The sequence below is a fragment of the Chlamydotis macqueenii genome, chromosome 5 (assembly GCF_036417535.1).
Source record: "Chlamydotis macqueenii isolate bChlMac1 chromosome 5, bChlMac1.mat, whole genome shotgun sequence".
Taxonomy (NCBI): Eukaryota; Metazoa; Chordata; class Aves; order Otidiformes; family Otididae; genus Chlamydotis; species Chlamydotis macqueenii.
The window spans coordinates 72186309-72201160 of record NC_141560.1 but is presented as its reverse complement, the minus strand read 5'-3'; the positions used below and the strand labels follow the sequence as shown (position 1 = coordinate 72201160).

The 14852-nt window shown below is 63.1% G+C and overlaps 2 protein-coding genes across 2 annotated transcripts; both read right to left on the bottom strand.

The window, feature by feature from the left end:
* Positions 1-10901: 10901 nt before the first annotated feature.
* Positions 10902-12589, bottom strand: LOC147600722 (vacuolar protein sorting-associated protein 51 homolog). Its single transcript, XM_086749268.1, has 2 exons — positions 12151-12589; positions 10902-11650 (listed from the first exon to the last, which is right to left on the bottom strand). Exons 1-2 carry the CDS (start codon positions 12421-12423, stop codon positions 11390-11392), a joined length of 534 nt encoding a protein of 177 aa, XP_086605394.1. The 5' UTR covers positions 12424-12589; the 3' UTR covers positions 10902-11389.
* A 69-nt stretch (positions 12590-12658) lies between these two features.
* LOC147600721 (vacuolar protein sorting-associated protein 51 homolog) lies at positions 12659-14389 on the bottom strand. Its single transcript, XM_086749660.1, has 4 exons — positions 14381-14389; positions 13979-14197; positions 13025-13246; positions 12659-12835 (listed from the first exon to the last, which is right to left on the bottom strand). The coding sequence occupies exons 1-4, from the start codon at positions 14387-14389 to the stop codon at positions 12659-12661; spliced, it is 627 nt and encodes a 208-aa protein (XP_086605786.1).
* Positions 14390-14852: the final 463 nt, after the last annotated feature.

Here is a 14852-nt window from a genome sequence, read left to right as displayed (position 1 = left end):
GGGAGGCGGCAGGGCAGCTGCCGGGGCGAGACCCACAACCCCCGCCCCGGCCGGACGGCGTGCCCCGCAGCCCCGGCCGGACGGCGCCGGAGCGGGGAGCTGTTCCCCGGGGGAGCCGCGGCGGCGGCAGCCCCGGCTGGGGCGGGAAAAGGCGGGGCGGAGGCCGCGCCCGGGCGCGGCCCCGCGCAGGAGGGCCCGAGCAGGTTTATTTCCTCGCTCCCCAAACCGCGGCGATTAGCCGCACCGATCCCCCCGCCGGCGCGGGTGCCGCCGCTCCCTCCACCCACGAGCTGCGCGGCCCCCGGCCCGCGGAGGAGCGGCGGGACAGCCCCGCGGGGAGCCCGCGGCTCTCAGGGGAGCTGCGAGGGGAGCTCTGCCTTCGGGAAGGGCCGGGAGCGCCCTCGGCTTCCCTGTACAACGGCTGCGGTGCACGCGGCTGCGTGAACGGAACCGGCAGCGAGCGGGAGCGGAATTACAAGGGCCAGAAACTGCCTCCGCAGCCGGGGACCGACCCCTGAGCGCCGACGTGCCAGTGAGAAGCCGCCGTTCTTTGTTGCGGCGCTGATGCGCGGGGGTCGCTCCGCCTGGCGCGCGTGCGGGTCTGGAAATCTGGGCAGAAGACATTCAGTGATTCCATGCATAACCACCGATAATTCCCAGAGCACAGACACAAAATCACCAGTTTTCCGATAAACCATTGATACCACATTCCCCACCCACTCGCGCACGCTGTCTTTCGAGTCAAGGGTCCTCCCGTGGTCCCGGGGGCCGCTGGAGCATCCCCTCCTCGACTCTGCTGGCTGAGCCCCCCTCAAATCTCCCTCTGTGGTCTCGGGAACAGGCCGCATCGTCCTGGACTTTCTGCCTGCAAAGGACTGGCTCAGGGCGCGCGTTCACACCTCGTTCTGCAGGCCTGCCTTTGCTCTGCCACCCTTGCGAACCGCCCCGGATGCGCCAGGCTAACTTCTGACTAACAGGTCTAAACCCGCCTGGTCCCTCTACGGATTAACAGAGCTCAGATAAAATTTAGCCTACATGGCTACAGTAATAGAGTAAGCCACAATCACCTCATGTTGACATTAAATTTTCCAAAATCATATTATTCTAAAATTATGTTGATTAATCATTTCTATCACATAACAAGAGGAAAACGGAGGCGCGGATGGGGCAGGGTCTGTTAAAGCTGCCGAGGCGAAGGAGGAACAAAGGCAGACGAGGGCTGGGGCAGCCGAGCGCACGCCGAGCTGTTTGTGGGGCGGTACGAAAGCGTTTCACCTGGGGTTTTAGCTGAAAAAGCAGCCAGTTTGGCTGTAGCACCGTTTAACACACGGACCGACGCCGGCGCGCTCAGGCTGGCTCACACTCGGACACCGGGTGTCCGGGGAAAGAGCAGGAGCCCCAGCACCCAGAGGGGCTGAGAGCTTGTTTCTTTTCAACCCACTGCACTCCCTCCGTGCTCAGTTTGGGGCGCTTTTTTTTTTTAACCCCTCTATGAGGGGTGTTTATGGCACAGTTTAACACTCACAAAGTGCATAAAAGGCTTAAGAGCCCTGGAGAGAAATGCCAGACTGCAGATCATACTCGTAACGCGACTGCAGGTTAGGAAGACGGGAATGGCAGAGCTCACACTCCCACAAGCTCCTTGTGAGCTAGGCGAGGAGGTAAAAACAATAGTAACCCCATGGGACCTGACAAGAAATTGCCAGAAACACACCGTTGTTAATGACGATAGCATGAAGCCATGACACTGGAAAACAAGGCGTGCAAAACACGACCATGAGCTCCTGGGGGGTTTCTTCAGCAGTGCTGGGGATTATGTGCGGCCGGGTGTTTGGAAGCCTCTTTTGACGCTTCCCATTTAACAGTGAGAGAAATCGGTGCCTGTCCTTGGGGAAGCACTGCTTCCCGCTGTGCTCCAGGTGTCTGAAATAACACGTGGGAAAAAATAGAGTGAAAAAAAATAAGATTCACCCTTTGCAGGAACAAGCTGTGACATGAGAAGAGAGGAAAGTGAGGGCAGGGTTCACATACAGACACATCTGTCGTAGTTCAGCCCCGATCGGACCAGACTACGCAGTCTCTCTCTCACTCCCCCCACCTTCTGAGAGAACAGGGAGAGAAAATATAAGGAAAAACGGCTCAAGGTTTGAGATAAGGACAGGGAGAAATCCTTAAAGTTACCGTCACGGGCAAAACAGACTCGACTTGGGGAAAACTATTCATTTATTACTACAAACAGCAGGATAATGAGACAGAGAACAAGATAACCTCCCTCCACCCCTCCCTCTTCCCAAGCTTAACATTATCTCTACTACCTTCCCCCCCCCGAGCGGCACAGGGGGGAAGAGGGAATGGGGGTTGCAGTCAGTTCATCATATGTTGTTCTACGCCGCTGCTTCATGGTCGGGGGAAGAACTCCTCACATTCCTCCCCTGCTCCAGCGTGGGGTCCCTCCCACGGGCCACAGTCCTTCGTGGAACTGCTCTGGCGTGGGTCATCTCTTCCACGGGTGCAGTCTCTCCAGAACAGCTGTCCCAGCGGGCCCTCCACGGGCCACAGCTGCCTTCAGGCATCCACCTCCCCTGGTACGGGGTCCTTCACGGGCTCCAAGTGGATCTCTGCTCCTCCGTGGACCTCCATGGGCTGCAGGGGGACAACCTGCTCCACCATGGTCGTCACCACAGGCTGCAGGGGAATCTTGGCCAGGAGCTGAATTACTCCTCCCCCTCCTTCTGAACTGACCTTGGCGTCTGCAGCCGTTCCTCACAACAGGCTGGTAGATGTCTCTCAGGATCTTTTTTTTACATCTCATTCACTTCTCATCTCCTCTCCACTTCTTGCAGCTGGGCCAGACCGAGTCGGGCCCAATCGGCTGCCTGGCGAGAGGCCAGAGGGTGAGGCCTGCAAGGCCCATGAGGCCTGCGCCTCCCCCTCTGCGCCTCTGCCCCCGCTCAGCTTCTTCACATCTTCTCTTCTCTCTTTTTTTTCTGTTTTCCCATTCTTAAATACGTTATCGCAGAGGCGTTATCACGAGACATTCTGCTACCAATCGGCTCGGCCTTGGCCAGCAGCAGGTCCGCCCTAGGCCCGGCCGAGTCCACTGAACAAAGGGGAGCGACTTCTAGCAGTTTCCTACAGAAGCTACCACCTTAGGCCCCCCCCCACTAAACAAAACCACGACAACATCATATACAGAACTTTTTTTTAATTAACACTCAAGGAAACAGAACTATACAGTTAACTCAGCTGGGACACTTGACAGCTAACAAACCTGCAGCAAAAGTGAGAAATCCTTGCAGAACCGGGAGAGCTATTAAAATTAGTTAATTGTTGAGGACAAGAGGCTGGCAGGTCTCAGCAGCAGACACATTTGTAGGGTTTTACACACGAAGCAGTGGGACAGAGTAAGCGCAGTTTGCAGGTGCAGCTGGTCAGATACCCATAGGAGACAAGCGGTGCAGCAGGAACGTCGGAGTCCGAAAGCGGGAGCAGGTGCCTGGGGCGTGATCCGCGTCATTCGTATGAGGTATTTCCTCACACTGCGCGTACCCACTAAGTGAGTGCCGCCACCACCACAATGCTGCTGCGATGCGCATCAGCACGGGTCAGCTCTGGCTCAGGCCCGGGAGGCAGGCCGGGTCACTTCACCAGCACAGGACAGCAAGGTGCGCCTGTCTTGCCCAAAGGTGCTGGAGAAACGGTACTCACTTGGTCACCTCCATCCTTATCCTGTGGCGTCCGCAGGCGGGCTGTGCTGGAGCCACGTACTTCCCGTTCTGGTGATGGATGAGATACCTGGGGCCCAGCAAGCAGCTCTCCGCAACCAGAGGTCTGGCCCCTCAAAACGTGTACTGGGGCTTTGGTCGTGGTTGGATTGTGATCCAGGAAACCCATGAAGAAAAGCCTGGTGGCCCAGTCATGGCCAGGTGGCAGCAAGGTCTCCCTGTGCCCATCCAGTCCTGAGGTGCTGATGGAGGGCTGGACATCGTCCCAAGGACGCCGAGAGCAGCTCTGTGTGACCAGAGGTCTGGCCCCTCGAAAAGCGTACTGGGGCTTTGGTTTTGGCTGGATTGTGACCCAGGAAACCCGTGAAGAAAAGCCTGGTGGCCCTGACTGTGGCGGGGCCAGCTGGACATCCTGGTAGGAGAGGCACAGCTCCGAGCTTCCCCGCGCAGCGTTCCTTCCCTGGAGAGCAGCCGCCCGTGCGCACCGGCAAGGCGGGTGCCGAGATGGACTGGGGCCTTGGGGCCGAGCCCGTGCCTGCGGGACGCCAGGCCGGGGGGTGGGAGAGCGCGGGGCAGGGCCGGACTGCTTTCGCGGAGCAGCGCTTCGCTCCGGTCGGGGGAAACGGCGCCGTCGGAGCTCTGCCTGGCTCCCGCTGTCGGTGCCGGAGCTCTCCCCTTGTCCTCGGCTTGCGGTGTTTTAGCCGAGGCACGGACGTGAAGCGAGCGAGCCGACGGTTGGCGCTCACACAGCCCCTCTCCCCGCAGAAGGTGCACGGAGACGATCTCTGGGCGCATGTTCTTATCGGACTCATATCAGAGGGGCCACGTAGGGGGAATGCCGGAGACCAAAAGTGGGAGCAGGTGCCCGGGGCTTGGTCAGCGTCACCTAGAGGGGAAAAGTGAGAAGAAAAAAAGGTGACCGTGGTGCCGCCACCTTCTCCAGAAGGCTCATCATCAGGGAAGGCCGCCCAGCGTAACGAGTCGCTCTGTGTGCCTCGGCCATTTGTCCTGCGTTGCTGTCGGCGCGCCGGGGCGCTTGCAGCCGACTGCCCCCGTGCCCACGGCGCGCTTGCTGGAAACCTCCTGCGTCATCAGGACATTGTGATGGTCTGCTGCCGCTCCCCGGTGGCGTTTCTCCCCTTCTTGGGGAGGAACGTAAAGGCAAGAGGAAAGGACCTCAGGGGCGGCCAAAATACACCCGTGGAAGGTTTTCAGGAGGCCGCCCAAAGAACGGATCGTGCCTCTGAGGCAAATGGAGCCCCACGGCCGCGCCATCCGGCGGGGCGAGCCCAGCTGGAGAGCGGCAGCCGAGCTGGCGGTGGAACTTGCTCAAGTCCAGAGGCCTTCTAGCTCCAGCCAGGCCTGGCCGGACACCCCTGCCCTCCCCGCCGATGCCCAGTGCGCAAGCCAGGTCTGCTCGTCCCTTCGGCGGCGGCGCCTGCTCCCGAAGAGCTTGTGATGTGTGCACGCATAGCGGCGTGGAATGGCTGGGCTACCGGGCAGGCAGAGCCGCGTTGTCTGGCCTGCCTCTGCTCGGCTCTGGGCCAAGGCAGCCGGGCTGCTGTCCCGCGGGCGGTGGCTGCAGCGAGGCGTCGAGTTCCCAGGAGCCCCGTCGGCACGGGCGGATGCGGAAGGGCTGCTCGTGGCAAAGCGGAGGAGGAGAGGCGGGCAGGCTGCCTTACCTTTCCCAGGTGGTAGTCTGCCGGCCCCGGCTTCACCGTTTGGTCGCCGGCAAGTTTGGTTTTGAGCGGCATGGTGTACTTGGGAGCCCTGGTTTTGTAGACGTCCAGTTCCACCTTGGGGAACGCAGCAGGACCTGGCGTCTGTAAGAGAGGCGGGAGGTTGCTGGGTACCAAAGGCGGGCGGCGATTCTCGCCGGGCGCCCACGCGGGCCGCGCTCCTTGGGCTGGCCGGCCAGGGAAGCGAGGGGAACCAGGGCGCCTCCTGATCCCCTGCCGAGAGGCAGAGTTCCCAGAGGAGGAGGGCGATTCCCGTTAGTGCCGACGAGCTTTGCCCCGCCAAAGCGGTCCGTGTTGGAAAGCGAGGGGCTGCGGGTGCCGGCAGAGCCTCCCCTCTCCCGCTGCTGGCAGCGGAGAGCCAGGGATCCGCGGCTTCTGGGGTTCTGCCGCCGGTGCAGGCAAAGGTGCGTTACGAGAGGCTGCAGCAGGCGCTGGAGCCCTCCTGCCCCGAGGGAGCGGCTGAGCTTCAGCTGCTGCGGCCAGAGAGTGGAGGAGCGTAGCTCACCTCGGGGAGGCCTCCAGCACAGGGCTTGCTCTTCCCCCGGATGGAGTAGCACGGGCTGGCGTGGGTGTAGGCTGTGTGGGGCCCCAGCAGCCTGGGCAGGGTGTAGGTGCCAGGACCTGGAGGGGGAACGGGCAGAGAGCGAGTCCTGCGGGGAGAGGAGCGGCGCCCGGCGCGGAGAGGAGCAGGAAGGACGTCCTGCCCCTCCCTGGGTCGCCTCCACCTTGCACCGCCCGCGGCGCGGCGTCAGTGGCTCCGAGCCCCAGCTGCCGGTTCTCGTGTGGGATGGGAGAGCTGGCGCTCCGGGACATCAGGAAGCGTGTCAAGAGAGCCTTGCGGCCTGCTGCGGAGCCCCGTCCCTGGGGCCGTTGAAAAAGCTGTCCAGCAGATGCTCCCTGGAGCACACGCAGGCTGCAGGGGCGCGTGGCTCCCAGTTCCTTACCTGGAGAGCGCTCGTCCTTAGTCTCGTGCCGGAAGACCATGGAGTGCGCCGGCGCGCGTCTGTAGCGGTGTTTGTCGGCCTCGTCGACAGAGTAGTCGCCTGGGCGGAGGAGAAGCGGAGAAGAGCAGTGAAGTTGGGCTCTTTGCCCCAGGCCGAAGAGGAAAGGGCAGGAGGCGGCGCTCAGCCTTGTTTCTTTTCTCTCCGGAACCCTCCGAGGCTCCTTCCGGGCGTGAGCTGATGGCTTGGTAGCCCGCTAGCGCAGGGCGACAGCGAGGCGCGCTTGGCTTGGCCGGAAGAAGTGCTGGAGAAACAGTACTCACTGGGTCCAGGGGTGACCTCTGTCCTTATCTTGTGGCGCCCGCAGATGGGCTGTGCTGGAGCCACGTACTTCCCGTTCCTGGTGATGGAGGACTGGACGTAGTACCTGGGGCCGGGCGAGCAGCTCTCTGTGACCAGGGAGCCGGCCCCTCGAAATGTGTACGCGGGGGCCTTGGTTTTGGTGGGATTGTGATCCCGGTAACCTGGCAAGAAAAGCCCGTGAAAGGCCACCTGCCCGCAACTGCGCTTTGAAAGCCAGTTTCTGCGTGGGGCAGCTGGAGTCGCCGGCCTCAACAAATTCCCCTCCCCTGCGACTTCTTCCCTCAAGAATGACGCCAGCGGGCCGCTCCAAAGGCGCAACGGCTCCCGGCGCTGTGCGGCTAACCGCAGTATGGCCAGAATGCTACTGGCGCAAAGAACTACGCCCCAAAACAGTTGCGAGCCAACTTAAAGCAACCGTGAAGATCACTTCTCTCATGGTTTGCTTTCCCGGAGGCCCGATGGAAAGAAACCTCAATACCCGTAGAGAAGAAAGGGACGAGGAGAACAGCCTTCCTCCTGTGCGCTCCGGGTTACGGTGCCGCTAAGGCCCCCTCCGTGCTCCGCAGAGCCCGCGGCCCTTTCCCGGGCGCTCCCATCAGCAGCCTGAGCCTTCCTCTGGCCAGCCCGTGTCCTTGCTGCGGCCGAGAGCACGGGGGCCTGGCGCAGAGGGGAATGGAGCTGTGGCCGCTCGTCCCCTGGAGGCGGCGGACGTGCCGCCCCTCCTCGCGACGGTGCTTTTACCTGTTGTCCCAGGGATGGAGTACTTGGGGCCCGGGCCCGTGAACTGGGCCGCGACGGGGCCGCGCGGGCGGTGAGGTCTCCAGGTGCCCACCCAGGCTCCGTCCATGCTGGAGGCACCCGCAAAGCCTGCGGCAACAGCAGAAAGTCGCTCAGGGCCTTCCTGACAGAGCCGCGCTGGGAAGCCTCCTCGGGAGGAGCAGCAACGCTTCCGCTTTCTCAGCCTTGACCGTCCGAGCGGGCACAGACGAGCCTGTCGGCTGCTGCAGCTCTCGGTCGCAGGGTGCGGCGAGACTGAGGGCAGGCAGCGATGGGGCAGGAGAGGTTGTGGTCTCAGCTGCCAGGTGGCCCCGGCTCGTCGTGGGGACGCACTGTGACATCACAGAGGCCGCTGGTGCCTGTCCTGTGTCCTGTCGCATCATATGGCTGATGGGGAGCCGGGGACGTCCAGCTCGCAGGGCCAGACCTTGGTGAGCTCTGCACGGCAGCAGCGAGGGCAGAACGGATGCGATTTTTGCCTTTCGCCAAGGAGCCGCGCACTCCTGTAGCGCCGGGGTCGTATAATAACGTGGGCGTGCACGTGGACACCCGGCATGTCTGCTCTGGGTCTGTTTTCCAGCTGCCCCTTCAGCTGTGTTTGCTTTTCCTGGGGAGGGCGAGCTGGGCTGGGGGCTGTAAGCAGAACCTGCTGTCGGGGGCTCTGCCTTAGCCAGGTGTGGCCGTATCTCTTGGGAGCGGCCGTTACCCGCTGGGTGCCAAAGGCAGGTGTCGATTCTTGCCGTGTGCCCGCGCAGGCCGTCAGGGAATCTACACCTCCCCCCAGCACTTCTATGGCTGGATCCTCGTGCCGATGGGGCTGCGCCCGGCAGGGACAGATACTCCGACATCGCGGGCACGGAGTCACTTTCTCACCGCCTGGACCCCCTGGCAGAGCCCGAGGCCAATACAAACGCAACCAAGCAGGTTTAGCTGCTGCCCGTTTCCACTCCAGAAGCTGGTGGACACCTTTCCTCGGCTGCGGGAGCTCCTGCGGGTCCCAAGGGGAAAAAAGACCTGAGCAGCAGCGTGCACGGGTCCCAGGGCAGGCTGCGGCGTGCCCCCGCCTTTGCCAGCTGGGCCAACGGCAGCCTCCGTTTCAAAGGCCTGCGCTGTCCTGCCCGCGCTCGTCGCAGCGCGCACAAACGTCGGAGCCGACTTTGGTGTCGAAATAAAGCAGCTGATGTTCACAGCAAACCCTGCTCTTCCCCTTCGATGGCCCGGAGACAGATGAAGCGGCTTTTCCGGTCTCCCTGGGAGGGTTTGGATGGGGGTGGGAAGTTGGAGCCGTCTGATTCTGTCAGCGGTGTGCAAGTTTTGACAGCTGCAGCGCGAGGGTCCCCAGGGTCCCGCCCGAGGGTGTCGCGCTCTGAGTTAACGCCCCCAGGCGTTACCCGGGGCTTTGGTTAGCGCCCACCAAGGGTCTCGCTCCCTGGCTTTTACGGCTTGTGACCATCAGGGCGCTCTGACTGCTGTCAGCCCGTTCCTGTCCCACCCCGCCGCTCGTCCCTGCACGGGACAGCTCGGGGAGCATTCCCGGTACAACGCTCTGGGTGCCTGCTGTCCCCGGCCCCTGCGCGCACCCTTCATCTCGGCGCGGAGCCGGCGAGCACCGTTTCCAGGTGTTGGATACCTGGAGTACCAGGGGCACTTAGTGAACAATCCAGACCGAACGGAATTGTTATGTTTGTGAGCAGCAGGCCTCAAGGACATCGCTGAAGCCGCCTGTAAGAAAGCACTGAAGCCACCTGTGAGAAAATAATGAGGCCGCCTGTGAGAAAGTAATGAAGCTTCCTGTGAGAAAGTAAACGAAGCAACCTTGAAGAAGATTGCAAACAACTTTGAGAAGTGAAAACATGAAAAGTACAGGACTTTCCAGGTTAACGGACATCCAGATTAGCTAAGTGCAAGTAGGAGGGATATGCAAATGTAACCATTAGAGCTTAAGCCAATCACGCAATGACTAGTAGGCATATTTTATCTTAGCAATATAAATATGCGCATCTGGGACTAATAAATGGAACTACGCTTATTACTCATATTGAGTCTTTGTCGTACGTTCCTCCGTCGCTCGCATCCAGGGGCCGCCCGTAAGGGTGGGTCAGAAAATCAGCATTGGCTCAGCCTCGCCATGGAGGCCCTCCAGCTGGACCGCGGATTTGGTGCGGCCTGCGGTCAGCTCGCAGCTGGACACGCGTTGCTGCCAGCAGCCTGCCCGAGACGCAGTTGTTTTTCCCAGGAGCAGAATTGTTATGCACAAGGCCGGCTCTGGCCTGACCACAAAACGTACAACACCCTTGAGACGGCGCAGAGCGGCGCGGGGGTGCCACGGCTCGGCCCTGGCGCCAGGGCTGGCAGAGATCACCGAGCAGCTGCTGTTGAGGAGGATGGATCACAGCTGCTGTCTCAAAACCGGCGCTGAGAACGTGCCTTTAACTGAACTTTGCTCAAAATCCGCACTTCTGTCCTAAGGGCCGGAACAGGCGGAGCTCCCCAGAGCAAAGGAGGAGCAGGGCTTGGTACTTGGCAGAAAAGGTCGGCCCCTAACAGCGAGCCCCCGGAGAGCTCTCCCCACCACGATCGACATCGACACCGAGCGTGAGGACCGGCGGGACGCTGCCTGGACCTGGGACCGTAGGGACGCCTTGGACCCGCGGTGGTAGCTATTCCCCTTTTTTTCCCCTATCTTTACTTTTCCTTTTCCCTCCCTTTCACCTATCGCGCGCCGCTTTACGGGCAAAACAATCAAGTCTGTGCTGTTTGATTGAAGCCAGCCCCTCTGGCGTGTTCGCCGTAATTCTGCGCTGCGAGATCGCACTAAAGAACCATCGCGAGTCCCGAGCGGGCCGTGACGTTTTTCACATGGGCGTCACGGACAGGATCCTGAACGACAGAGGGGCGCAGGGGCTGCGGGCTGTAACACCGCGCTCAGGGGCTGCTTCTCCAGCACGGCCCTTCCCTCCCGCACCCCCCGGCCTCGCCGAGCGGGAGCCGCGGAGCAGCGCTGGCCCCGCCGAGGTCCCGCAGCCAGCTGGGGAGCGCAGGCAGGCAGCCCCCTGCCCGTGCAGGGCGCTGCGCGCGGGCGAGGCGGCTGCCCGAGGGCCCCAGGCCGCTCATGGGAGCGCCTGGACGCTCCTGGGGTGCGCGGGCAAGGCACCGCGTGCACGCAGGGTGCGCGTGCGAGGGGTTTGCGAGGGGAAGCTGAGGGGTGCTTGTGCGAGGCTGCGCGTGGGGCCACCCCCTCGGCGCCCCGTGGGGTACAGGTGTCCCCCCATCCCCACACCCTCCCCCTGCCTCCCCCAGGAGCCAGGCCCCTGTCCCTGCCGCGTCCCGTCCCCACCCCAAGCACAGGCAGGGGACACGAGGCACCGCTCAGTGTTTTATTTATTGTCCCCGGCTGCGACAAAGGGGTTGTGCCCAGGGTGTTCCCAGGCGTGAGGGGGTGACACTGGGGCCGCGGGGACAACACGGGGCGTCAGCACACAGCGAGGGCGGCGCTGGGGTGGGGGACAATGTGGGGTGTTAGCAGGGCTGGCCTGTGGGGCTGATGACACGGGGTGATCTGCTGTGGGTGTGGGGACGGGGTGGCCCTGCGTGGGGACATGGGCCGTCCTTGTGCACTGCCGCGTGCATGAGGACACGTGGAGTGTCACCATGCGTGTGCGGGGGCTCACGGGGTACAGGTCTATCCCCAGACACGTAACAGGACCCCAGAGACGGCTGCCCTCCCCGAGCTGTCCCTGCTCGGCTGCGCCCCATGGTGACACAGACGTCCCGAGCCCCTGCGTCTCCCTGCTACGCGATGCCACGTCCCGTACCTCCACCCGCCCCCGCGCGTCCCCGTCTCCTACCCACGCTCGCAGATGAGCTCGACGACGCTGTGCTCCATGGGGACGGGGTCGAGGCAGCGGTGGGCGGCGCTGGCGGCCACCTCGTCCAGCAGCCCCTGCACCACCCGCTCGTCGGCGGCGAAGCGCCAGAGGTAGAGCTGCAGGTAGTGCCCGTCCACCTGCACCTGCTGCAGCCCGAAGCGCCCCAGCGTCCGCAGCCGCACGCACTCCAGCAGCGTCTTCAGGCTGATCTTGATGATCCCTGTCAGCACCGACACCTGGGGCGCGGGGACGCTCCCAGTCACATCTGCACCAGGGTGTGGGGACACTGGGGGCTCCCCTCTCCAGGCCAGCAGCTCCTAGGACACGCTCAAACCCCGGGATCCCCGGAGTCCTGACACGTGGCATGTGGGGACACCGGGGACACGTGGCCCAAATCCCCTCAGCGGGGGCGACACGAGGGACACCCTTGTGCTGGCTGCCGCTCCCAAGCCTGGCCGCATGGGACATGGAGGAGACGTGGCACAGGGGCACAGGGACACTCTTGGCCTGGCCGCTGGGAGCACAGGGACATGGGGACACCCTCACCCGGGACCCCCCGCGTCCTGACACCTAGGACAGGGAGCCTCAGCGGGAACACCCCTGTTGCGGTCAGCAGCCCCACGGGCCCCAACAGCTGGCTCTCGGGGACACCAGGGACAGGTGGCAGCCGGGAAGGTGGGCAGGTGAGAGACCCTGGGGGGCCCTTGGGGACACGGGGACGGCCCCGCGGCCTCACCTTGTTGAACTCGACAGGGCTGAAGATGTCAATGCGTTCGGAGAAGAGCTTCTGGATGTTGCTGAGCAGGTGGGTGTCCATGGGGGCGCTGGGGACAGTGACAGCAGGACAGTCAGGGACACGGGGACAGCCAGGTGCTTGAGAGAGCCAGGGGTGCGGGGGCAGGGACGCAGGGACGGCCAGGACACGGGGATGGGGACACAGAGATGGCCGGAGGCTGCGGGGACAGTCAGGGGACACTGGGACGGTTTGGGGACACAAGGACAGGACCATGACGACGGGCGGTGGATGTGGGGACAGTCAGGGAACGTGGGGATGGGCAAGGACAGCGAGAGACAAGACGACGACGGGACACAAGGCGCATGGGATCGTCAGGGGATACTGGGACAGCCTGGGGACAGACGGGGATGGTCAGGGGATACTGGGACAGCCACGGGATGTGGAGATGGTGGGAGGGATGCTGGGACAGCTCGGGAACATGAAGAGGGTCACGGGGGAGATGCAGCGGTTAGCGCAGGTGGACGCAGGGTGGCCCGGGGGGTGGCACCGGGTGCAGGGCTGGCCTGGGGGTGTAGCTGGGGGCGTAGCGCCCCGCTGCGTGCGAGCTGCTGTAGATGGAGAAGGCGCGCCGGCTGGAGTCGCTGCTCTGCGCCCGCCGCACTCCCTCCTCGAAGAGCTGCCCCACCTGCGGCACCGCGCCCTCAGCGCTGGTATGCCAGAATCCACCCAAAATACCCTCTGGCACCCCTCTGGGACCCCCAAAGAGCCTCAAGGACCTTGCAGTGACCTCAAGGATCGCTCCGGACCCTTCGGGGACCCTCTGGGCCCCCCGGGAATGTCAGGCCCCCCTCAGGCCCCCCCATCCAGTCCCAACCTGGATGTCGATGGCGGTGATGTCCTCGACCACGCGCTTCATGACGGCACGAACGTTGCGTGGCTCGACGGTGCCCAGCCAGTCTCGCGTCTCCACGCTCTTCCTCAGCATCTGTGCCACCGCGGCACCCTGGACCTGCACGTAGTGGTCGAGCAGCCGCTGCGCCGCCCCCCGCGCCTCTGCGCACAGCGCCGGTCCTGGTGTCACTGCTGGGCCCGAGTCCTGGTGGTCCAAGGGACAGGGAGACACGGAGGAACCCCCCGCACCTCCGCGCACAGCGCTGTCCCCACCGTCACCACGGCCCCGCGGCCTGGGGACACGAGGGACACGGGAACGCGTGGGGACGCCCCCTGTGCCTCCAGCATCCGATGTCCTGGGGGCACAGGGACATCGGGGACACACAGGATGCTCTCCAGGCCACCCCACCTGCAGCAGCATCACTGCCGTCCCCGTACCCTTGGGGGGCTGTGGGGGGGACGTGGGGTCATGCTGAGGTGCCCTTGGGGACATCTGGGAGACCCTGACACAAGTGAGGCCCCTTCTGCCTCCGTGTGCACTGCCATCCCCAGGGTCAGATCCTGGCTGGACATGGCGCCGCAGCAGGGCACCGGGAGGGACGTGAGGACGTTCTGGGGTCCCCCAGGGGCATTTAGGGGCACACACAGACAGGAGGAAGATCCCCATACCGCCCCACGCACCACTGTCCCCACCGTGACATCCTGGGTGGACACAGGGCCACAGGGGAACGCGGGGCCATTCTGGGGACGATCAGACCGTTTTAGGTCCACTCAGCGATGCGTCGGGGGACACAGAAGACCCCCAGGCCTCCACGCACGCCAGGGTGCCCACCGCTGCGTCCTGACTGGGGGTGCAGGGCCATCGTGTGACATCTGGGGACATTCAGGGTCCCCCGAGGTCCATTCTGGGGCCACCCAGGGCAGTTGGGGGGCTCACCTGGGGGGGGAACTGCTCGTCGGTGAGCGTGAGGATGTAGCTGACGGTGGTGGCCTCGTAGTCAAGGCAGAGGCGGGCGAGGAGCAGCAGCAGGGCTGGGGGTGCCGCGGGGGCGCCCCGCTCAGCCGGGCCGTCGGCGAAGCCCCGGGCAGTGCGGCAGAGCCAGCGCACGAAGGCCACCACCAGCCCCTCGCGCACCGCCTCCACGCAGAACTCCCCCTGCCACAAAGACAGCGGGTCACACCCCAAAAATACCACTCCGGGGCGCGGAAAACCCACCAACTGCCCCACGCAAGCTCCAAGCCGCCCCGCTGACCCCCAACTGCCTTGTGCAACCCCCCGGCCTCCCGCTCTGCGCCGTCTCAAGGGTGTTGTACGTTTTGTGGTCAGGCCAGAGCCGGCCTTGTGCATAACAATTCTGCTCCTGGGAAAAACAACTGCGTCTCGGGCAGGCTGCTGGCAGCAACGCGTGTCCAGCTGCGAGCTGACCGCAGGCCGCACCAAATCCGCGGTCCAGCTGGAGGGCCTCCATGGCGAGGCTGAGCCAATGCTGATTTTCTGACCCACCCTTACGGGCGGCCCCTGGATGCGAGCGACGGAGGAACGTACGACAAAGACTCAATATGAGTAATAAGCGTAGTTCCATTTATTAGTCCCAGATGCGCATATTTATATTGCTAAGATAAAATATGCCTACTAGTCATTGCGTGATTGGCTTAAGCTCTAATGGTTACATTTGCATATCCCTCCTACTTGCACTTAGCTAATCTGGATGTCCGTTAACCTGGAAAGTCCTGTACTTTTCATGTTTTCACTTCTCAAAGTTGTTTGCAATCTTCTTCAAGGTTGCTTCGTTTACTTTCTCACAGGAAGC

Excerpts from the sequence above, each read along its gene's own strand:
- LOC147600721 (XM_086749660.1), bottom strand. Across the intron at positions 13,247-13,978 it reads ACGAGCAGTTCCCCCCCCAG|GACTCGGGCCCAGCAGTGAC; the intron begins GTGAGCCCCCCA and ends TTGGACCACCAG. Across the intron at positions 12,836-13,024 it reads TCACCGCCATCGACATCCAG|GTGGGGCAGCTCTTCGAGGA; the intron begins GTTGGGACTGGA and ends GCGGTGCCGCAG.
- LOC147600722 (XM_086749268.1), bottom strand. The coding sequence starts at position 12,423 with ATGGTCCTGTCCTTGTGTCCCCAAACCGTCCCAGTGTCCCCTGACTGT. Across the intron at positions 11,651-12,150 it reads GCCCTGTCGAGTTCAACAAG|GTGTCGGTGCTGACAGGGAT; the intron begins GTGAGGCCGCGG and ends CCCGCGCCCCAG.